Genomic DNA, 25,305 nt, shown 5'->3' on the forward strand with positions numbered 1-25,305 from the left:
CAATATATATAAATAAATATATATAAACTTTTACACATCAAATTAGTATATATTTTTACATAATATATATAAACTTTTACACTATTTCTTCTATATACATACTGTTACGCTATTTCTTTAATATATTATATATATACATTTACACTATTTGTCCAATATATATATCCATCCATCGGACGGTATACTATTTGGAGACCGGTCTCTGACTCGTCACCATTTCTCCTTCATTTACAGACGCTCCCTGACGAGTCACCATTCTCCTTCATTTACAGAGGCTCCCTGACCTGTCCCCATTTCTCCTTCATTCACAGACGCTCCCTGACCTATCGCCATTCTCCTTCATTTACAGAGGCTCCCTGACCTGTCACCATTTCTCCTTCATTTACAGACGCTCCCTGACAAGTCACCATCCTCCTTCATTTACAGAGGCTCCCTGACCCGTCACCATTTCGCCTTCATTTACAGTCGCTCCCTGACCTATCGCCATTCTCCTTCATTTACAGATGTTCCCTGACCCATCACCATTTCGCCTTCATTTACAGACGCTGCCTGATTGGCTGAGAATTCCCAGCACCTCCTGTCAGTCCCGGAGTTTGGCGCATGCTTAGGGCTGCGGGCCCTTCATTGTGAGTTAGGCTGGAGCGAAAGGGGAAAAACCGGAAACCGGTGGGTAGTGAGGGGAGGATAATGTTCACTTTTATATTTGGGCCTGGGGCTGCACTCGGTGTTTATAAATCCTGGGCTTGGTCCCCCCGGGGTTTATTAACCTACTCCATCCAATCCTCTTACCTGCAGCGGCCGCACTTCCTCCTGCAGCCTCCATTGTCCGTGCATGCTGCCCAACAATGAGCCTCTCCTGCGCCTGCGTGCTGAGCTTCACTGATTCAGATAGGGCACATTCTGTACTACGCTGCATGCTGGGTGGTGCAGCCGCCATTGACTATCTTAATCTCCAGTCTGACAGCAAAGAGATTGGAAGCAGGGAGAATGCGTTTGGACCAAGGATAATGAAATAAACTAAAATCCCAGCGCTTGGTGTTATTAAAACTGCAACAAACACTCAACGCAGCCGCGACCCCCACTTTGGGAGTCCTGGCCCAGGTTTGGTGCGCAGACCGAGTGCCGAAGTGCGCAGCACACAACGGACTGCTGCGCGGTCGCGTATGCATGCAGCTTACAGGGAACGGTGCTCCTGACCCTTCAAAGCCTCTCCGCCATCTACATGGTGCAAGTCAAGTGCCGCTACAATACAACATCTAGCATAAAGCAGTATGCTTGATCGATGTCCCTGCCACTGAACTAAATATCCACCCTCTCCACGACTGTGCACTGTGGCTGTAGTATGTACAACCTACAGGAGTCAGTGGAGAATTCACCAAGCTTACATTGACAGCACCTCCCAGTCCCACACCTCTACCACTGAGGACAAAAGCAACAACCTCATGGGAACATTCTGACCTTCAAGTTCCCCTCCAAATCACACACCATCTGCTCAGTCAAAATCCTGGAAATCTTAATCTGATGCCATCATGGGAGCATCATCAGCATAAGGATTGCAGCAGTTCTGGAAAGTCCACCACCACCTTCTCAGGACAACTAAGGTTGAGCAAAATCTTTTAAAAGTGCAAGACATAGTAATTTAAGCCCATTGAGAAGGAAACCCATTAATAGGGTTGATAGACTCAGACTTACTGTACCAAAGGCTATGTAGAATAGGCTCATAAACCTTTGTAACATGTAAGGCATAAGGTACTAGAGGTATGTACTACAGTCCATGCTGCCATTCCAGCTGTGCTGGTCCAAAATTAAGACACTGATAGTGTGGATGAACTGGGAGACAAGGCATTAATGACCTAATTTGGGTCAAATGCCTGGTTCAAGATGACATACCCATATCAGTAACGAGGACAAGTGTTAAAACTATAGTCCCAGAAAGGGTATGCACTAAACATAGAGGTAGCAGGCCAGAAATGTGCCATTTCAGGATGGTAGAGGATCAGCCTTGAGTAATTGTTTCTGAACCAGTCCCATATTCTGGTGAAAAGTATTGAATGGACTCAGTGCAGTCTTCAGCTGTCAATTTAATTAGCTTTGGTTTAGTTTCAGCAACAAAAAGGCAAAATTTATTTTTTTCCTTAGAGGAATTATTGCAACACGGAAGCCTGTCTTCCAACCAATCCTTTGCACTTTTAAACATCTTTAACGACTTGCTTGCTGACTGCATTTCCATTATTTTGAGTTGGATGATATCTGATCAAGACTGAGATCGATAGATTTTTGGACACTAAGGGAATCAAGGGATATGGGGATAGGGCGGGAAAGTATAGTTGAGGTAGAAGATCAGCTATGATTTTATTGAATGGCGGAGCAGGCCTGAGGGGCTGTATTGCCTACTCCTGCTCCTATTTCTTATGTTCTTATTAGGGAGAAGCCGTGATTACTTACATTTTATGTTCTTCAAACAATATACAAAAATTGCATGAGGGAAGGTTGTGATAAAAGGCAAGGCAATAGGGGAACCGTGCATCCTCATTGATGATAGAGAAGGGTTTCCTGCATTTAATGTACAATAATGCCAGTTTTTACAATTGATAAAATGTTAACATACACCACATAAAACATGTTAAAAGGATAGAACCCTGGGATTTTCTATCATTACAGTTTGGGTTGAGCTCTACATTAAGTGAGGGATAATGAACTAGTTATCTCTTCCTGATGTGAAGATTTAAAAAAAAGTATCTTAGTCAGACCAAAAGTATCATCCCCAAAAAAAGTAGTTTCACATTTTGTGCCAAATGTGATTTTATTTTCTCCAGTTCTTAGTAAGGACTATGCTGGAGTCCAAGCTGCATGATCGTTAAGTAGAAGTCTAGGCAGGCAGTCAGAACATGCAACTGTATATACAATTGATCAAAGAGGACATGCAGTCATCAACAGCTGCCCCCTTTCCAGAAAAGGAGATTGGCTTGGTATTGTATCTTTCCAGGGGCACGACCACACTGTGATGAGAAGGGAACCGAGAAAAAAAATTCAAGTGTAAAAATGACAAAGTGCTAGTGTCAACTCGGCTTTCCAAAACTGTGCATCAGTGACATCATATGTAGGAGTGGAGCCAATACGAGTCAGTGTCTCATCATTCATTATTCCTGATCATCATAAATTGCACTATTATTCCTTGTGAAGCAGCTTTGTGCCTTCCCACCTCAAAATCTCGTCTCTACCATAACACTGCAGGACTAACTCGCACCAAGTTGTATTTATATAGCACCTTTAACGTAGTAAAATGTCTCAAGGCGCTTCACAGGAGCGTAATCAGACAAAAATTGACACCGAGCCAAAGGACACGTTAGGACAGGTGACCACTAGCTTGGTCAAAGAGGTAGGTTTTAAGGAGTGTCTTAAAGGAGGAGAGAGAGGCAAAGAGGTTTAGGGAGGGAATTCCAGAGCTTAGGGCCTAGACAGCTGTGCATCAGTGACATCATATGTAGGAGTGAAGCCAATACGAGTGTCTCACCATTCATTATTCCTGATATCACCCCTGTGCTTACTGACCTACATTGGCTCCCGGTCCACCAACGCCTCAAATTTAAAATTATCATCCTTGTGTTCAAATCCCTCCATGGCCTTGCCCCTCCCTATCTCTGTAACCTCCTTCAGCCTTACAACCTTCCTAGAACTCTGCATTCCTTCAATTCTGGCCTCTTATGCATCCCTTTCACCCCACCATTGACTGCCATGTCTTCAGCTGTCTAGGCCCTAAGCTCTGGAATTCCCTCCCTAACCCTCTCTGCCTCTCTCTCCTCCTGTAAGACACTCCTTAAAACCTACCTCTTTGACCAAGCTAGTGGTCACCTGTCCTAACGTGTCCTTCTTTGGCTCGGTGTCAATTTTTGTCTGATTACGCTCCTGTGAAGCACCTTGAGACATTTTACTACGTTAAAGGTGCTATATAAATACAAGTTGTTGTTGCAGAACTGTAAAACTTGACTCAGCTGTCAATTATCTAAAATTCTCAAACCTGACTGCAGGATACACCTCTCTGAATAAGTTGAGTAGCCTATATGGGGACACTTTACACTGTGATAACCACTGTAAACTGAATGCAAAGAGCCTAAATACTTGAGACCTTTATTCTTGCTTTCTGGAGTAGATTTCAACCCAGGTTTCAGAAGTGAAAGGGCAATATGTTAGTACATTGCAGTGTTCAGTCTCCAATTTTACACTACCTATTAATGACAAATAGACTCAAATACTATTCACATCTTTCTGCTAATTAGCAAACACCAGAGTCAATGTTTTGTACTGCAGTTTACATCATGCAAAGAATATCTCATTACTCTTTTATATATGGTGAGTTACAAAAAATTTATTATTTTCTTTACAAGTATTTCAACAGCAAGACTCAGAAATCCAATACTTTAAGGTACAGGCTTCACACGGAGACACAAAGCGCAAATTCTACAATAAAAGGCTTTCGGTCTATGCCAACGTCAAGCACAGAATGCATCAACTTTACATTGCAAACCAGACAGAAGGTGGTTAAATCACTCAACCTTAGTATCCTTTTCTTACCCACAATGCAGTCCTGCTGTTTAAATGTTCAGTTTTGTGGGGGGGGGGGGGGGGGGGGGAAGAGGGAGGGGTGGGGACGAAGCACACTTATAAAAATGCACTTTTAACTTGTTACATCTTTGGCTTTATTTTGTTCATTCCACAGTTTACTTTTATTGTTAGGTCTTCAGAATCTTCATACTTTATGGGTGGCTATATCGTGAGCTGTATGAAGTCACTGCTGGCCAATGTTCTGGGTATAATTAGAATCTTAGCTCAATTAAACAAAATTCCAATATTAAACATGAATCAAACCAAAATCATTGTTATTGAGGCAAGGAAGTAATATAGCACATTGGTGCATCACAGAATGAAGGTGGACAGACAACCTCAAATATGAGGCCCTTATTATAACTAGCATCCCCCCCACCAAAAAAAATTTAGGGGAAAGGCAGGGCACAAAGAGGAGCAACTTCTCTAGGTAGAGGCAAAATTGGGATAGCAAGCCAAATTATGGCTTGAAGGATATCTGGCTTGTCCTTCTGTAACAGAATGATGCACGGAGGATCCAAGAAACAGAAGAAAATTTGGGGGGGGGGGGGGGGGGTGCGCGCGGGGAGGTGTAGTGTAGCTCTTTACTTTTGTGTCAGAAATTTTCTATGTTTGAGACGCTACTCATTTAGTTTGAATAATTCTCCTCCTGCTTCACTTTGGGCAGCACGTTACTTTTTTGGGTGGAGAAGAAATGATTAGAACACTATCCATTTTTGCCTTTAATAAGTGGGCTTTCTGTAAACCATACTACAGGGCAACTGTCATCAAAGCTGAGGATGCTGCAAGAAAGAAAGCAGCTCTAATGGGAAAATTTATATATATATTTAAAGATTTAAAAGGGCAAATTGAAGCATAAATACCCTACAACTATAGGTCCATTAAAATAATCAATCCAAACTGAGAATGGCATACTAGATTTTGTTTAAAATTCCTTTGCCATAAACACCAATATCTTTTCATTGTATATCAACTTTCATTCTGGACACAGAATTCATAATATAAGTCAACTTTGGAGTAAAATGTTCCATGTTCACACACCAATGTCACCAGTTTCAGTTTTACTGTCAGAGGAACTGCAAAGGATGGGTAATACAAAACACTGGCCCACATTAATCTGCCTTTGATAAACATCATGTGCATCCAGGCAACAGGGAATGCCTGGGTGGTGATGTGAATTTGTTTCTATTCTGCATCTGTACAGGCCGGGATTTTGATTCAAAGGCCTGCTATTGTGCAACTGGCACAAACGTCACATATAGGAGTGAGTTTATTTCACTTTGTCCAAAAGAGTTGTAAACAACCCCTAAACTACATGGATATCTGAATGAAGTTTTTTTTTGTTGGGGGGGTGGTGTGGGTAGAGAGAAGAGAAGGAACAGCTGTGAGTGCAGATCAAGGTAGGTCAATACCCTGAGTAAGTGAGCACTTAACGCTCAACCAGGTTTATCAGTTTAACTCCAAGGGGTGCCTGCCTCTTAAAATCACTTGCTTCAGTTGGTTGATTACAAGTCTGGCACTGAATAGAGCTTAATCGAGAAGTTAAGCATTTCCTCAGAAATATGGTGCTAATGAGGAACTAATACGGTCAAATCCCTCTTCTTTGTTCATTTGAATGAAGTCTTCTGAATGCTGATTGCAGACCACCAGTGAAAAAGATTATGAGAGGGATGCTACAAACACCACCATCTCATCCCATCTGGCTAGAAAAGATGCTTGGTACACAGCAGCCTCCAGCTCTGTATTTACATCTGGGGTTTGAAGTGGATGCTTTACATAAATGTCTTAAGAAATTTCAAAACCTCTCTACCTAAATAGCACAGGATTCAATGGGATTTTGTTAGCAGTGACACCATATATAACAGAAAACAAATGCAAATTTCTAAAAGATGGTCAGAAACACTTGCGAAGTAAAACATTAAATTGTAATAAAGAATAAAAATGTGGAAGGAACAACATAAAGGAAAAACAAAATTATGTAACTTTTGTTAGTGTATGTATGAGAAGAATGCATTCACTATTATCCAACTTTTACCCCCTTGCCTACATTAAATAATTCAACCAGGGTAGTACATAAAGTCAGAATAGCTTCTGAGGATTGAATACAAGAAACATCTTGCATGCACTGGACACTAGCTGATCGAATTATCTCATGGACGCTCACAATGCACATTCTGGGACTGGGATAGCACAAAAATTTAAAGCCAATCACTTCAGGTGTCAACTATAATCTGCTCTCAATGAAATGGAAAAAGCCAAAACACGCTACATTTCGAAGCAATTACATAAGGACTACTTATCAAATTTTTTAAAAGGGGGATAAAAAAATACAACTGGACTCGAGTAGTTCGAATTTCCTCACATGGCAAGTTCTTGATTCAGCTGGGTTGGCAGGAGTAGGCACTGAAAAGAATGGAAGAGCTTCCTCATTGCAGGGATGGAGGAGTAGGATGAGTAGCACTGTCACTTTCACATATCTCCTCATAGACAGTTACAAAGAAATCAGAGCGCAGAGATAAAAGGTGAAAAAAAACAGGTTCCAAACATCCAATTCCCGCATCTCCTTGAGAAAGAAATATCCAAGTTCACAGCCACGATTTGGTCAGTACGACATCCACTTAATCTGCACTCTATAGGCCATAGAAACAATAAAAGAACCAGACTTTTCCCTGAACGGAGAAGTGAACAGCACCATTTCCTATTGTGATGTGTTTGCCCTCAAGAAATGCCTTCATTCATAGTACCTCATGAAATAGACTGAAAGAAAATTGTGAAGAACCATTCCTATTTTGGCAAAACAAACCAAAAGTATGAGGCTAAAGGGCCAAACGTATGCCAGGAACCTAACTGAAAGTGGCATACTATTTAACATCTGATGGTATTGCCCAATTAATATTGCCATTAGAGTTCAACTTATTCACAGGAAATGAACAACTGTCCAACTTAGTAAATCCCTGCTAACCATGGACTACTGCTGCTACAGTATGCCTTTACACAGCATGAATAACCCATTTATTAAAATTTTACCCCAAATGTCACTATTTTGGCTCAGTATCATGGATGCAATGATAACTCAGTACATGATCTATATGTTTTACGGCGCAGATGACATCACAGGCCTATTGCAAAGATTGTATTTATTTCTTCTTCAAAAATTTGAGCTCACAGGCCTTGATATTTGGTCAATGCGGGTTAGATGGGTTGTGTGGAAGCTTGTAAGTTAGTACCAATTTTAAGGGCAGGTTTGCATGGTGGTTCTGGCTCAAGACTACTACAACTCATTTGACTCAGAAATCTAAACGATCGAGAGAGGAGAATTTCATCGTATTTTGGTTGCTCTAAACCATCACCCAAAGTTAAAAGGACACTCTTGCGCATCTGTATCATGCAATGTCCAGATCAACAAAGAGGCAACATTTTCATTTTTTTGCCTTTCTTTTTGGCCTACTTTGGTCTCCAAGTGGGCTGATGCTACTGTTAATACTTCAAGCAGAGTAATAGTCCAGAACCCATTTGCACTGCTGTAATTGTGCAAGAGAATAAACCACATGAATCTATTTTTAAAAGCAATACCCTAGAATAAGCAACATACAGAGAGCAAATTGAGAGATGCCTTACAATTAAATCATTTGGTTCTGTACTAGCACAGACAACCACAATTTATTCTGCAAGGACTTTGAACTTTTTATTAGCAAATGCCAGTGCGTTAATGGATATTTCAAGCTTTGTCCATTAAAGCCATATTACATGACCTCTGGCAACATTTGTTTTTAAAAATCCAGTGCTCAAGGGATGACCGGAAACATCAAAACAGCAACTGGCCATTAAAGAGAAAAAAAAGGAAATAAAGTTGTAAGGAATTGCAACTATGTCCAACCAACATCAAAAGGATTGTTATGTTTAAAGGTCACCATATAGCCTTCTTTGGACAGGAGATTCTTTTTACATCAATGGTCAATTACTACAATAAATTTGTATCATATTTTGTTTCTTTTTAGACCCACGTGTGCGTCATGGCCCACAAGTGTTTTTGTAAAGAACAGAATGGAATTTTAATTATTCTACTCCCTTTATAATGCGTTCCTTGGGAGCCAAGCATTTTACATGCTACAGCAAGCTGCACGCTTTAGTGACTGTCCCAGAATGTAGCATAAATGTAATATGAAAGAGAATCAGGAACTAAGGTCCAACCACCTTATTAACAAGACACAACACTAAAACTGGGAGACTGATAATGATGGGCTATACAAACTTTTAACAATTGGTAACATTGGAAATTTTTTCAGGAATGGTGGATGAAGCCAATTCAGTTACCATTTTTGTGGGGGGGCAGGGTTGCCAACTGTTACAGGCAACTGTTAATCACAGAATCTCTGCATCCCGTTCAAAATCTACCTTCAAATTCTTCAGTATATTCCAGGACTTTTCACATGAATAACAAACATTATAACTGGTTACGTATTCTGGTACAACTGAGACACACAGCACAACGCTGGTCCACAACTAACACAGCTTCCACCTTAGGGACTAGGCCATAGCCTCTACATAGGGTTCAGCCTGGTTCTCCCTCAATGGACTGCTGCTGCGGCTGCCTGATATTTTAAATGGGTCAGGCTTCTAGTACAAGTAGCCTATTTGTTACAACTAAGACAAGCCAACTTGTCTACATCCTTTAGTATTTAAGTTATGGGTATTATTACAGCCATTACTGAAGCTGTTCCTTTAATCTGAATGAGAAATATACACCACAAATTATTCATTAAACCAGATTCTTTTTTAACCACCAGCTCAAGACATTTAAATCTTTGGCAGTCTGGGTAAAAAATACTGTAGGTTTAATGCGTCTCACTTTGCTTTTTTTCTCTCAAAACGATTAAGGACTTATTAGTATGCACTGTTCATAAGTCTATTCCATTTATACACAATCAATGGTGTAAACATACATAATTTATATTACATGTGCTTCATCTTTTGTTTTTTTGTCACTATAACACCACAATAGAACACAGTACAAGTCCATTCACAATGCACAGCCCAGAATGTCTTCCGGTAAATGTAGCTCCAGTCAACAGGTTTATGGAGGAGTTTGTGTGTATGTTCTGGGCATCAATCATCTGATAAAACTCGGATGGGGATGGGGTTCCTTTTTTTTTAATACAACGAACAGCATTATAAAGTTCTCCTCCTGGATGGGCTACTTCTCTCCTTCCGCACACTTAAGAGAAAAACAAAAATGGAATATTTGTACACTTTTTTTGGTGCCACCCCACAATTGTTCATGGTCCTCTTCCTGTTGTGAGGCATTGTGACTAACTAGGCCTCAGGATAACTGTGGCCTTTTCTTTTCACATCCCACTCCTTCACAAATACACACGTCTGAGATCTCCAGGGGATGTGATGGTGTTGCACTGTGGACAGAGCTTTTTGGCGCCCTGAAAAAGAAGAAATACATAAAATTAAACATGTGAAAAGGACAGCTAATACCAACATCATATTACTTTGAAATTTACAAAAATGGCCTCTGAACTTATATTTTGTAAGGCAGGTGGCTTCAACTTTTATATTTCCATATCTCTCCCTACTCCATTAAAAAGAATCTCTCCTTGAGGTCATTCTGCATCATGTACCATTCCCTCAGCCAAGTCTTTTGTAACACTGTTCTGCAACCAACTGTTGGATATGCCTTGACAATTCAAGGTGACTTGAGCTTTTGATTTTTCTAAACCTCAGTGAGTGCAAGAGTCTGGCATCTGCGTAGCAACTCCTTTTCATGCAACAAGTTTCCATAGGATCAAGTGGCTTCCGACTGGCTTCCATGCCAGTCCAAAGTCACAGCCCAAGTTGCTGTCCCGACCGCTATCAATGGAGCTACTCTAGAATGCATAGCTTTCCTCCCAGCCAGTGACATCACTGGAATTGCATGGAGGTAAGAATCACTATCAAAGCAGATCTCTGTTGAGGATAATAAATGACCTTAAAAAACACCAAGACACATTACTATTTTTCAATACACAATTTGGGGGGGGAGGGGGGGCGGTATTTTGAAAAAATATTATTCCCCTATTCTTTCCTTCCCCATTAAATACAATTTTAAAGCCAATGTTTCTCAGAGATTCTATTAAAGTTAAGTGGGGCAAATTTGCATGGTTTGTATCTTTTATGAGATATAAGCTAGAATTGTTATTAACTTGTATGTACTTTTACTGACTGCAATAATATTCCATTTTTTGTGTTTTTTCAATGGATATTCCCCCTATACACAATCTTTGTAACTACAATTCACACCGTGCACAGGTCAAAAAATATTTTGTCATTCCATTCACGTTACTGCAGATGCTAATCAGCTGATATTTCATTCATGTACTAGTGCCTAATTGGTGGACATGATAGAGTTCTAAACTGTCAGTAAAGCAACCATTTTATTATTTTTTTGTACCATGATGAAATGCGTTTAATATAAAGCTCCAGTAAGTGTATAAAATGCTGAAAATCCATTTTACACTTACGTTGAATAGGCTAGTGGCTAGATTTAATTATTTTTAGTGTTTACCCCAATAAAGCCAAAAACAGATCAACCAAAACTGGTTAGTGCCATTTTAAAAATGGAAACCTATAAATCTGACCAGCCAGATCACAAAAGCCCATGGTAGTCATCTCAACCACTGTGACAATTTAAAAGGGATGTGAATTAATGCTAATAAAGGACTTGTCTTAAAAAACACTTTAGAATGAAAGAATGTAATAAGATAAAATGAAAAGTACAAGTCTCTCATAAACCAAACAACTAAATCAGATAAAATGCATTTTTGCTCTGATTTACACTAATCTAAAGTGATATGGTTAATGACTGTGTATACGCAGCATGGCGTTGGAAAGCTCAGAGCTGATGCATTACAACAGCAAACAAAATGTGGTAAACTCATTATACTGAGGTTGCAATAACAATGTGTGTCTGAGCATAGTAAATATTAGGACTGCCTAAAACTGAATTTTATCAATCAGTTTTTAAAAGCTGATAAATCCAGTTAGCCACTGATCAATTTTTAATTAAGCAAATTCTACAGTATTAGATACCATTTATCTGATCAAAACTTTCCATCCAGCAGTTTATAGGTGGCAGAAAATATGAAAGTTTCCTGCTGCCCTCATCCTGGCTACAGGTTTAAAAGGAGACAAGTATGAAACATTTTTAAGTTAATAATCTATGTGCCCAAATGAAAATTTGGCACAATTATTAGTACAAAAACTCCCATGGCTTTGCTTGAAATTTAGGTGCAGCTAAAGAATGTCCTTGCAAAATTGTATTCCTCCCCCAAAACCCATATAATGGATTGTCCAAAACTGCAATCAATATTTCAACTGGAGCCTAGTATCATGCAAGTTCAATATCATCTCATTGCTTTTGTACTCTATGTTTCTGGATGTAAAATCAAAGGTTTTGTTTGCTTTTTTAAAAAATGGCCTTATCTACTTCGTTGCCACCTTTAACGACCTGTGTATTTATATACCAAGGTCCCTCTTCTCCGTTTAATATCTTACCATTTCTTTTTTCAATTCTAAGTTCCAAATGTATTACTTCACTTGCTTTACATACAACTGGCTTTGCCACATATCTGCCCATCCTGCTACCCTTTCTATGTCCTGTTGAAGTTTTTTTCAATATCTGTATATCTGTTACAATTTGCCATACTCCTAATTTAGTGTCATTAGCAAAATTTGGATATTACTCCCTTAATTATGAATATAAGAAGTGATAGTGGCCCCAACATGGACTCCTGTGGAACACCACTTACCACATCCTTATAGTCTGAGAAACTTCCTTTACCTCTTTTACTTTCTGTCCTCCAGCCATCTTTCTATCTATTTGGCCACATTCCCCTTAATTCTATGTGCCATTTTCTTTGCTATAAGTCTGTTATGTGGTACCTTATCAAATGTTTTTTTAAAATTCCACATAAAGCTGCTGCATTTCTTTTATCTATCATCTTTGTTATTTCTTCAAAGGATTCTATAAGGTTGGTCAAGCACGGCCTGCCTTTTAGATATCCCTGCTGACCAGCCCTCAATAGCTTATGTTTGTCCAAGTGCTTAGTAATTTCATCCCATATTATATACCCTATTATACTAGCAATCAAAGACTTACCAGCCTATGATTTTCTGTCTTATTTGTGTCCCCTTTTGTTGAAGAGGGGTGTCACACTTTCCATCCTCCAGGACTCTGGCACAATTTTCCTTTCCAAAGAATTTTAGAAAATCATAATCAGATCCTCTTCTATTTTTTTTCCCTAACTCCCCTCAGGATCCTTAGCCATCAAATTCCGGTGATCTGTCTACCTTAGATTTGAGGAACTTTAGTATCATATCTCTTTGAATAACAACATCCACTAACTGTTCTACATTGACCTCTGGTAGTTCTACAATTTCAGTATCATGTGATCTGTAAAAACTGAGGTTAAAGTTCTTATTTAGTATCTCTGCCATTCCCTCAGTCTCCGCTAAAAGCTGGTCTCCTTCGCTTAACATGCCTTGACTATCACTTTACTACTAAAGTGCCTATAGAAATCCTATTTATTGCCCTTTGCTAATTTTCTCTCACACTCTTAGTCTTTGTAACTTTTCTTTTTATACTTTTCCTGAATTTCTTTATCATCATCATAGTACCATAGTAGGTACTGCACAGGAGGAGGCCATTCGGCTCATCGTGCCTGTGCCAGCTCTTTGAAAGAGCTATCCAATTAGTCCCATTCCCCTTCTCTTTCCCCATAGCCCTGTAAATTATTTCCCTGCAAGTATTTATCCAATTCCCCTTTGAAAGTTATTAATGAATCTGCTTTCACCACCCTTTCAGACAGTGCATTCCAGATCGTTACAAGTCCTGTGTAAAAAAATGTTTCCTCTTGTCGTCTCTGGCTCTTTTGTCGATCACCTTAAATCTGGTTTCTGATCCTTCTGCCGCTGGAAACATTTTCTCCTTATTTACTCTATCAAAACCGTTCGTGATTTTGAACACCTCCATCAAATCGCCCCTTAACCTTCTCTGTTCTAAGGAGAACAACCCTGGCTTCTCCAATCCCTCCACATCAATGAAGACCCTCATCCCTGGTACCATTCTAGTAAATCTCTTCTGCACCCTCTCTATGGCCAAGACATCCTTCCTAAAGTGTGGTGCCCAGAATTGAACACCATACACGAGCTGAGGCCTAACCAGTGTTTTATCAAAGTTTAGTATAACTTCCTTGCTTGTGTACTCTATGCCTCTATTAATAAAGCCCAGGATCCCATATGCTTTTTGAACAGCCTTCTCAACGTGTCCTGCCACCTTCAAAGATTTGTGTATGCGCACCCCCAGGTATCGCTGTTCATGCACCCCCTTTAAAATTGTGCCACTTAATTTATATTGCATCTCCTCATTCTTCCTACCAAAATGTATCACTTCACACTTCTCTGCGTTGAATTTCATTTGCCATGTGTCTGCCCATTTCACCAGTCTAAGTCCTCCTGAAGTCTTTTACTATCCTCCACATTGTTTACCACATTTCCAAGTTTCATGTCATCTGCAAACTTTGAAATTATACCCTCTATACCCAAGTCCAGGTCATTAATATATATCAAAAAGTGCAGTGGTCCTAATACTGACCCCCAGGAAACACATTGTACACTTCCCTCCAGCCCCTTATCTGACCTGTAAGCACTTAAGTGCTTCTTTTTTAGTTTCACGTTTGATCTATAGTCTCTATTCATCCATGGATCCTTCAATACATTTCCTTTTTCCCTTACTAGAAATATATTTTATTTGCACCCTTTCCATCTCCTAGTTTATATTTTGCCTTGCTGAACAACAGTTCTATTTACCAATTTTATCTTCCACTAATCTGAGCACGGTCTAATTTTACCTCTTTATAATTTGCTTTGTTACTATAATTTATCTTGTCCTTGACTTCTTTTCTTCCTTTTCTACTCTTACGCTGAACCAAATTATATTGTTTTCCAAAGGTTCCCTTACCTTTAGATCATCTACTTACTCCACCTCATTATCCAGAACCAGGTAAAGTAGTGCTTCCTTCCTTCCAACATATTGACTAAAAAACAACAGTTCTGAACACACTGCTTAAAAAAAAACTACCCTCTCTCACCACAGGTATTTCCCATAACCTAGTCTATTTTTCAACAATTAAAATCTCCAAAAATTATAACTTGATTATTAAACATCTCTCTAATTCGTCTACAAGGTTCATCCTCAAATCCCTTTTCACTATTTTAGCTGTCTATAAGATACTCCTGGTCATGTGACCCATTCCTTGCTATTCTTAAAGTCAATCCATTCTATTTAGATCACTTCTCTATTTAAATTCTTGCACTCAAGTATAAAGTTTTCTCTAATTAACACAGTTATCACTCCTCCCATTCCTTTTTTCCCTATCCTATCGAAAGTTGTATATCCAGGCTTTCTAATTGCTAATCCTGACCCAGCTGCTGCCATGTTTTAGTACTGCTACATTATCATGATTTTCCATTCTAATCAATAACTCCAGTTCCCCAATTTTGTTCCTTATACTCTGCGTGCTAATATACATCTTAATTTAGAGTCCTTCGGTTTTTTACAAATTTTGCCTTTTGACACCTTGATTTCTTTACCCTTTTGTCTTGTTTAATCTTTTTCAACCTTTCTACTTTGGTATTATCTACATAACTAAAGCTTACTTTCCCTTCTAAGCCACCTGCTTTACTTTCTTGCTTTAGCCTTCCCCCCATCATATTGGTTGGAACCCTTCCCCCACAGCTCCAGTTAACCTCCCCACAAGGATAGAGTCCCCAAGTCCCTGCTCACTCCTGCCCTAGAACTGGTCCCAATGTCCCTGGAATCTGAACCCTTCCCTCTACACCATTTCTCATGTAAAAGTGCCTTCAGTTCAGCTTATTTGAAGTAAAGCCTACCCCTGCACTTTGGAGCTATGTAGGGCTGAATTATAAAACAAATCTGCCCTATTATAGTGTGCTTTTTAAAATCAAAGCAATTGTAAATTGAGAAAAAAGCCCAATTTGTAGTTATTGGGCCCAACTTGCTGCAAAGTCATGCACTTATGTGACTGATCCCCAAGTGTTAACAGCTCACACAGACCTCCAAACATTAATCTCCAAATAATTATTAGCAGTCAAGATACTCAAAGATGTCAATGACCCACTTAGGCTTTGCTTCTTCTCATAACGATAACAAGCCTGTGAGCAAAAGCAGGTAAATAATCTACCACCATTAGCTCATCTGTCAAAGAAAGTGACAGCAAATAGGTGTGAAGAGTCATTAGAATGAGTGGTTACCTCAAACTACTATCAGAAGCTGGAGTGGTAAAGGGAGATAATGCAAGAACGATAACCACTAACTGCAATGCCAAGTCTCAATATTAACAGAATAATCAATAAAATAACCGAGGAGGCTTGAGTTCACTTGACAACCAGGCTTGTTAATCTTATGTGTTCTCAATAGCCATCACAGCCTGCTCTCAGTTATATTATTCAGAGAAAAAAATGAGCAAATTTAAGAACTTTTCTTTGTATTTGTGTGAATCAGTACAAACAAATCAAGGACTGTTTGATATTAAAATGCCTCCAGATCATCCTGGGACACAATGAAAGTGCAGAATATGAGTCTCTTGGCAGTGGTTTTATTCCCCAATTCCTGTCCAGCCACCCTCCCCAACCTATGCTCCTCAGCTGAATGTCTGACCAAACATATCGCCATGGATGAAGTCAGTACTATGTTTTGGTCAGCTAACCATCAACTACACTTTAGTGTAGTAAGAGCCACAAATTGGTAAGAGGTAGATAGGTTTGCACCTGTGATTCCCTGTACAGTAAGTTAAGCAACTGTCCCAGAAAAGCAACTGGGTCTCTGTTGCATCTCTCATAACAATTAGATTAAGATTTGTATTGGTATGAGCCTATGAATAGATTGCTAGTACTCCAACAGTATGAGGTAAGAAGATAAATCAGAGAAAAATATTTTGATGTTTCAAAACATGCAGCCTGATAACAATGTGGGTTTAGCTTCAAAAGTATTTTGAAGAGGTAGAAGTACTAATATATTTTATATTCTATTGTACTGTAGGTGTCCTTTACTGAGGAAACAGACGGTAAATAGCTGGAAGACCACAGCTTCAAGCTGTGTGGCTTCACTTTTGCCATCTTTAATTTAAACTATTATAGTCCTGCTACACAGCAAGGTTAAACAAGTTACTGCAGGGGAGCGGATTAGCCACTCACTGCACTTCCTATAACCAACACAGAACGGCTCATTGGGGAAAACCTGGCTGTTCATTTCCTAATAAATCACAAGTTTACAAAATACGACTTCCCCTGCAGAGCAAACGTGCTTTCCTTTTGGACACTCTTTTCACAAGTGAAGAATCAAGTTTTACTAACAGTCCAGATGGATTTATGGTCTTTGGATTTATTTAGTCATGAGGATTTTATCAAAAGGTCAGTAATAGGATATATCTGAAAGCCTACTGCGTTCCTTTAGCATTTTGCACTATAGCAGGGAATGCCACTTAGTGAATCACAGCAGGCAAGCTGAATAATGCACTGTCTTCTGATACAGAAATCCAACATCGGCAAACATTAAGTGACTCCATTCCTAGTCCAACTGCGAAAGACTGTCTTGCTCAATGCAAACTGCAAATTCCTGACTAGCTGGCAACCGCCATCTAAGAGGATTACAGAAATTTAATGCCATACTGCTGTCTGATTTCAAACTTTAGATCATATAGTTTAAAAAAATACACTGTATTCTTATGAAAACTCAAAGGGATACTTGGTAAGACTGTAGAAAGTGAGGATGCAAAAATAAAAATGGTAAGAAAATAATAAAACAATAGAATAGCAATAAATGACAAACTGCTGATGTAAACTCCACTTAAATGAGCTCAGAGCTCTTTCATTCTCACTATTTTATTAGAAGGGCTGCTGTAAAAAGAACTAGCAGTGCAAGAAAACAAGATCACATTTACCATTTAATCCCCGGAATACCACACATTGTTAGTGTCGTACCAAGTGGGCAAAAACAATTTTGTAAATACACTGAGCATTGAAGTAAGAAATGTATGGAAGCATGGACCAGCTCTTCAAACCAAGAACCAACCAGCAAGACTGACAAGTCATTAATACTGCACAGATTAGTGTAGCAACCACTGCTTTTAATATCTAGGGGACCTAATGTTGCCAGCTTCAGCCTGGACACAGTCTTTTGGCATCATGCTGAGAAGGGGCAAAGGGCACTTGGCCTTTCTTATATTTCTTTAGTGATAGCAAAGCCCCAATGCAAGTTCAGTTAATGGCATACAAAACATACATCCAAATAGTTCTAGTTCATGGTTCAGAACAGAAGGGCTTCCTCCTGGCTAAGTGCGAGATCCAGGAACAAGCTGTGAAGTATAATTGCAAAAAAAAGGCAAAGTGGCTGCAGGGAAGATGGAAAGCCTCCAGAACTACACCGACTTGTCACTAAGTATTATGGAGGTAGAGCAAACCTTATGGCGGGCACACTTCTTTGTCAAAGCACTCACATAAGGGCATGGATCAAGCAGTTGTTGATGAGTAAGCCTGGTACTTTGATGGCTAGAAACTCAAGGTGACTGGCACAATTCAAGCTGCCCTGTGTAGAACCTTCACCACAATGAAAGCAAATGTCCATTGCATAACTGAGTCTTCAGTTGACTGCTGCTCGAAGGACTTATTTGCAGGCTTGGTATAAGAGCACCTACTCATATAGCCAGGGCTTGGTACCCATCATAACTGGATTACAGAAAGGCAAGCAGCTGCTACTGAAGTTCCACATCTCCAACTGGTGGAACTGTTCAATGAGATATGATAGATGCAACCATGCTGTAGTCAGGAGGATGCTGGATATGCACACATTTATGGTCAGTTGTGCAGCTTGTGAGAAGCTCCAGGTAACCTGCCCGTCCTCCTAGTGAGAGCTCAAACCTGTGCGTGTCAATTGTCCAATGACCAGCTAGTGACTATTTACTTTGGGAGGGGGAGGGAGAGAAGTAAGCAAGTCAAAGTATTTCCACAGTGACATGCCTAATGATGGAAGTTCAGAGCCAAGTCAATCCTCTATGGCAGACTCAGTAATCCAATACGTATATCTGAAAGGGCACTGTTAATGGTTGACTGGCCAGACTGGCTCACCAATAGGACACAAAGGGGTGCACCTGTCACCTGTGCTTGGAATTCTTTCCACTTGGTTCCAGGTACCCTTCAAGCCAAAGTCCCAACAGGTAGGGTGGAACTAGCTGGGGAAGCAGGGAGAAGCTGCAGAGTTTTAATTGGTTAAATTCCAGCAGTACCTTTTTGCACACTAGGGGGTCCTGCCCCGTATGCATAAAAATGTGCTCTCAGGAATGCAGATACCGAACTCTGCATGTACAAAAATGGAAGGATTCAAAAAAGGCCTGCCTGCTAGTTGAATAAGGTGTCCCTGTGGTATGAAGCTCATTTGCCACAAGCACCTACCACCAACAACTGTTGTTAAGGTACAGGGATACTGCAACCTATACCCCTTACAAACATCTAGTATTTTCTTTCTGGTGGCAGGGGGTGTGAGTGAAGAAATGCTAGTCCTCAACTCAAAAGGCTGACTGAATGGTTACTTTGATAAACTCAAAATCTGTGGTGATGTGGCAATGTAGCTGTGGAATCAATGATTCCACACTTCTCAGTATTGCCTCATTGTACCTGAGTGTGAAGTCTTAGCAGCAGTGGGTCAATTCTTAAGGCACAGTGAAAGCACTGCAATTAAACAAGTCCCCCAGCTCTCTCCCCCACCCCCCCAATAAAAATAATTTTAAGAAAGGCTGCATGTACAAAACTGAGTTTATTGCTAGTATAGTTGAGCCTTGTTCTACTGTCTGACAAAACTTAACCTTTATGTAACAATGAAAGAATAAAGGAAAAATTGAATGGCTCACTTTCCTGAGACATTCCAATCCAGTGTCACTAAAGAAATATTGGCTATATGCAGCCACAGTCTTGGACATATGCAGCCACATGTTTACAAAGTAAATTTTAAAAATTGCATTTATATAGCCCCTTATCACATCTTTCAGAAATGTCTGAAAGTGCTTCACATACAATGAATTACTCTGAACAATGAATGTGTGCAAATGCAGCAGCCATTTTTCACAGAGCAAGATCCAACAAACAGGAAGGAGAAAATGACCAATTTTGATTTTGACTGTGTTGATTGAGGGAGGAATTTTGACCAGGACACTGGGAGAACTCTCCTGCCAGGGGTTCTTTAAAATCCACCTGAGCCTTTGGATTGGGTAGACTGGGCCTTTGAGTAAGTATATCAGAAAGACATCTCTGACAATCAAAACGGCACCAACAGTTACCAAAGGTTACCTCCAGCAGCACTATGTACATGTTTTACACTTGTTTTTGGGTTTCATGCTAGATATTCCATTTGGATTCAGCATCACCAATCATTCCCTAAGCGGACCTCCCATCCCCTAAGAACAAGAGTGTGCCGTTACCTGCCCAATATTTAGTGAGTGATTGCGAGACCCAAGGGTTGAACAAAGAACTTTTGCTACTGTAAACTGGCTTGCTGTATGACATGTCACCACATCATTCTCTTCGTCTTCGTTAGATGGATTATGAACATACAAAAAAAGGACAGGAAAAGATTGAACTTATAGTCTGTAAGGCCAAGACTGAGGCTATAAACCAACTGATGTTTTATTTAGCATGAACAGATAAATGAACGCAGTATTCACTGCAAAAGAGTGTATTTATCATAATTTACAAACGTTATTACCCTCCACGATATATCAGAATAATAAAGATGCTTCCCTTGAGCTATCTCTCAACATACACTGAATCTTGAAATTGGGCATTCACTACTTATGTGGTGAAAGGCTGCAAGAGTCAGTTTCTCTGCTGGCTACAGACTTCTGACTTCCAAGGTAAGTTCAGCCACTAAAGTGTCTTTGCAAATCCTTTGATTGTGTACTGAAACAAAGCCCATCCACAAAAAATAGCATTTCCTTTAATCACACAAGATGGCAAGCCTCATTCTTTGTCAATTAGAAATGGCCATCATCTTCAGCCCTTGCCACAAACTCTGTACTCCAGTCACTGATTCTATACCCCTCCCAAGTCACCGTTTCAGGTTGAAGCAAAGTGTTTGCAATCTTGGCAGCTTATTCGGTCCTGAGCTGAGCTTCCGACCCCATATCCCCACAGTCACAAGGACGGTCTACTTCCACCTCCATAACATTACCCACATCTGCCCCTGCTGCTGAAAATCTCATCCATGCCTTGTAGCCTCCAAATTCAACTATTCCAATGCTCTTCTGGCAGGCCTCCCAACAGCCATGCTCTGTAAGCTCCAGCTCATCCAAGATTCTGCTGCCCTTATCCCTTTCCACACCAAGGCCTGCTCACCCATCACTCCTGTCCATGTTGGCTTACATTGACTCCCGGTCTACAGTTTAAAATGCTCATCCTCATGTTTGAATCCCTTCATGGTCTTGTCCCTCCCTATCTCTGTAATCTCCTCCTACCCTCCAATACCCCCAGAACTCTCTATTCCTCCGACTCTTGCCGCTTATACATTCATCCTCTCCCTTCGTCCTACCATTGGCGGCCATGCCTTCACCCATCTATGCCCCATGCACTGGAATTCCTTAAAACTCACCTCTTTGACCAAGCTTTTGGTCACCCCTCCCAATACCCCAAACCTCTGCAAAGTGCCTTGGGATTTTTTTTACATTAAAGGTGCTACATAATTGCAAGTAGTTGTCGTTCAACCAGCCATCAAAGATACTTTAAAACAGGTACAACCCAATACCCCTACATTCAATCAATATTAATGCAGTAACACCAGTTTTTGTTTCAACAGAAACGAGTTACTAATGCATAAACCTCCCCCATTGATACCCATTCCAGCAACTTGTCTGGGTTCCCATCCACATACAATGGTAGCAGTCAGACCATGCATAGCAAGAACTTCTAGGACTACACATATCCCGCTTTGCCTTGCAGTGTGTGTATTAAGCTAACTAATAAAAATTCCCTCCAGCTTGCAGAAAACATCAATAACTGATTTTTATCCTGTGTGTGTACTGTGGCCAACAGTAGAAAAATAATCTTAAAAGACTAAAATGCTTCATTTTTGTCACATATACACAGTACCAAATCAATTTGTTTCCACACCGTGGCGCTGTATGGAAGAGCTCTAGTGCCACATTGCCCCTGTCTACAATTCCAGTGCCAAGTCTTGTGTCTCTGCTGCCAGGCAATCTGTAATGGGAGGCAGAACTGCTGGAATTAATGTGAAAAACACCTGATACTGAACATATGTGCTACTTTAGCATGAGCTCTAGTAGTCAATGCATGGCACCCCAAGTCCAAGTATTATAATGGCCCCAAAGTATGATGATCTACTCTTACACTATCAACACCCCCCACTGACTAGAAGATTTAAATGAGGTGTTTACACTATTTTGTTATTCGGAACAAAATAGTGTAAACTAAGCCTTTTAGCTTCTAAGCTACTGGTGAGAAGTGGGGGCACATGACAAATCTGGAGACTGACCAACATAGCATTGTAATCAAATCTAGGAAACTGCAGTTGGAATAACTTAATGTAAGAGCATCACCATCCCCCGTCTCCCCTTGTGGGGGATAAGATGAACAAAGAAACATTAAGCTATTAGGAATAATTACAAGTTAGGAAGTGTTTAATCAAAATCTAAAGGAGTACCTTAATTGTGCTAATGAACTTACCTCAACCCTGGTGTGCTAAACTCAACAATAAATGTATGCCTTTAGTTCATTAGTGTTTTATACTTCAAACCCTCATTAGCACTGTGGCAATGTGCCATTGTAGTCAGGCACTTTGAGAGAAGAAAACCCCCATCCCTTCAATCTTTTATAGCACTAATTGTGGTTACAGCACTGGAGACATGTTGTTTGTTATATACATGATCTATGCAACATAATCATACAATTCCCCCCTTTATTTCCTTATTACAAAAAAATTCTTTGTTTAAATAGAGCCAACTTAATGAGAATAATGAATGAGTATTACATATTCACATACACACATACACACAAACACAGTTGCTATGTACTGCCCAGTTTCATAAAAAAAGGCAGCAGTAACAAGATTACATGCATTCACTTTGATTAAAGATGCAAGGGCCTAGCATTCCAACTTTATTGCTGTCTTCAGGGTATGGTTTAATGGTAACATTAGTAACAAGCCGCCACAGCAAGCAAATTTTAAAGGACGTCGTGAAAGTGTTTATATAATAAATTGTGTATTGGAAAAGGCTGGCTGCGAAACAGATGAGCATTTTCTTATTAATTGCTTCCTTCTGTACTGCAATGTTTGAACGGATTATAACACTTTTCCCTGAAGGCACTAGGGAAGAAGGACAGAAAGGAAAGAAAGAACATGAAGAATTGAAAGGAGATTCTTACCAGTGTTCTCAGCCAGCATTCCTCACAATGAACGTGCCAACACTGGATTGATGTGAGGGGCATCGAGTAGGAGTCCTGAAGAAAATAAAAAATAAACTTACTAATTTTGAAGTATGGTTTAAAAAACAGGACAACTATCTACAGTTCAGATATCATCTTTATTTAGTTGCAAATCCTCAAAAAATTTAAGTGTCTTTTTTTTTTGGGCTTGCGGTCCTCTAAATTTTGTGCTCATCAAACAAGTTCACCAAAGACTTTCTTTGAAATAAATAACTGTTATGTAACGGGATGGAAAAAGTGTGTGAAGTAGTAACAACCATTCATACAGTGCTACCACCAATACAATTTAATAATACACATTTTCCTCCTTCCTGCTCACCCTCTAGAGAATTATAGAACCATAGAAGTTTACAGAATAGGAGGCAGCCATTTGGCCCATTGTGTCTGACTAGCTCCTTGCTAGAGCAATCTAAAACTAATCCCACTGCCCCACTTTCTCCCCATAGTCGTTCATCTTTCTCTTCAAATATGTATTCATTGTTTCCTTAAAATGGTCTCATGCAAATGGTCTCTGTCTCAACCAGTTCCTGTGCCAAAGCATTCCATATTCCAACAGTCCTCCGTGTAAATAAATTGATCCTAATCTCTCTTCTCACTCTCAGTGACAATTTTAAATTGATGACCTCTCTTCAATGACTCCCCAACCAAAAGGAACTAGCCTTTCCTTATTCACTATCAAAACCCTTCATAATTTTTTTAAGAATTCTATTAAATCTCTGCTTAGCCTTCTCTGCTCCAGTGGAAAAAGCCCCAGTATCACAAGTCTCTCTTCACAACTATAGTTTTCTATTCCTAGTATCATCCTGGTGAAGTACATGCTCTATGGTTTTAATGTCCTTTCTATAATGGGGCATCCAAAACTGCACACAGTACTCTAACTGTGCCTAACCAATGTTACTTATAAATTCATCATCACTACTCTACTCTTGCATTCTATGCTCCAATTAATAAAGCCTAAAATTATCTTGGCCTTGGTTAAGGCTTTATCTACCCACACTCACACTTTCAAGGAATTATGTATTTGAACTCCTAGGTCTCTCTGTTCAACTACATCCTTCAGTGCTTTTTCTCATTAAATGTATACTCCCATTCCTTGTTTTTTCTCCAAAATATATTACCTCACACTTATCAATATTAAATTGTATCAGCCCATTCTGCTAACCTGTGTTTGTCTTCCTGAGATCTTTTACAGTCCTCTTCATTGTTTGCCAAACCTCCTACTTTTGTGTTATTCACCAATAGATATTCCATACTAAAATGACTTGATATTTAATATGACATTTTTTGGCATGATTTTAACACTTTTCCAGATTTTATCCATATAGGTGAAATACAAGATCATCAGATCCATTACAGGCACACAGTCCCCACCTCTTGTAAAGAGCACGTTCATGCAAACGCGATTTGCCTCCTATATGTGATGTCAGGTATAACGTGGTAGCGTTAATAAAATTTAAAAATAAAGCAGCACCAGTAGAAATTCAAAACAAATTCCATACCACACACAGTGGTGGTTGGACAGCAGACTGTTAGCAGCAATGACTTAATCTGAGCGTTCAGGTACTAACATACTGCTGATGTTCCACCACCACGATTTATAATACCACCATTCAATGGAGTTACTGCCTTTGTAATTCACTTCCTCCAACTTATTATCTCCTGTGTTGTGGATGTGGCTTTGGAACATTTTTCTGTGATACTAGATCTGCATTTTAAATTGTAGAAGAAATGGAAGTCTAGGGGAAGTGAAGTTTGGGAACTAGAGAGTGAACAGAGCTGTTTCAGCCCAAAATAAACAGAGCACTTAAGACACTATATCAGGCAACTTTGAAATTGACATTAATGCAAAGTCTTATACCTGAGACAGAGAATCATAGAAAGGTCACAGCACGGAAGGAGGCCATTCGGCCCATCAAGTCCATGCCGGCTCTATGCAAAAGCAATCCAACTAGTTCCACTCCCCTGCCCTACAATTTTTTTTCCTTTCAAGTATTTATCCAGTTCCCCTTTGATGGCCATGATTGAATCTGCCTCCAACACCCCCTCATGCAGTGCATTCCAGATCCTAACCACTTGCTGTGTAAAAAAACTTTTTCCTCATGTCACCATTGGTTCTTTTGCCAAGTGTCCGCCCATTCCATAGCCTGTCTATAT

The 25,305-nt window shown here is 39.8% G+C and overlaps 1 protein-coding gene across 5 annotated transcripts in view; it reads right to left on the minus strand.

The window, feature by feature from the left end:
• Window positions 1-4,339: 4,339 nt before the first annotated feature.
• rnf220a (ring finger protein 220a) overlaps window positions 4,340-25,305 on the minus strand; it is a 397,403-nt gene continuing 376,437 nt past the window's right edge. For 2 of the 5 annotated variants that reach the window (XM_067990120.1, XM_067990118.1), the window contains exons 14-16: window positions 23,092-23,166; window positions 21,799-21,906; window positions 4,340-10,034 (exon numbers count right to left, since the gene is read on the minus strand). In XM_067990120.1, coding sequence (XP_067846221.1) covers window positions 9,963-10,034; window positions 21,799-21,906; window positions 23,092-23,166 — 255 coding nt within the window. In that variant the 3' untranslated portion in view covers window positions 4,340-9,962. The remainder of the gene's footprint in view (window positions 10,035-21,798; window positions 21,907-23,091; window positions 23,167-25,305) is intronic. The other 3 variants (XM_067990122.1, XM_067990121.1, XM_067990119.1) reach the window with 2 other exon arrangements.

The sequence above is a fragment of the Heptranchias perlo genome, chromosome 9, assembly GCF_035084215.1.
Source record: "Heptranchias perlo isolate sHepPer1 chromosome 9, sHepPer1.hap1, whole genome shotgun sequence".
NCBI classification, from domain to species: Eukaryota; Metazoa; Chordata; class Chondrichthyes; order Hexanchiformes; family Hexanchidae; genus Heptranchias; species Heptranchias perlo.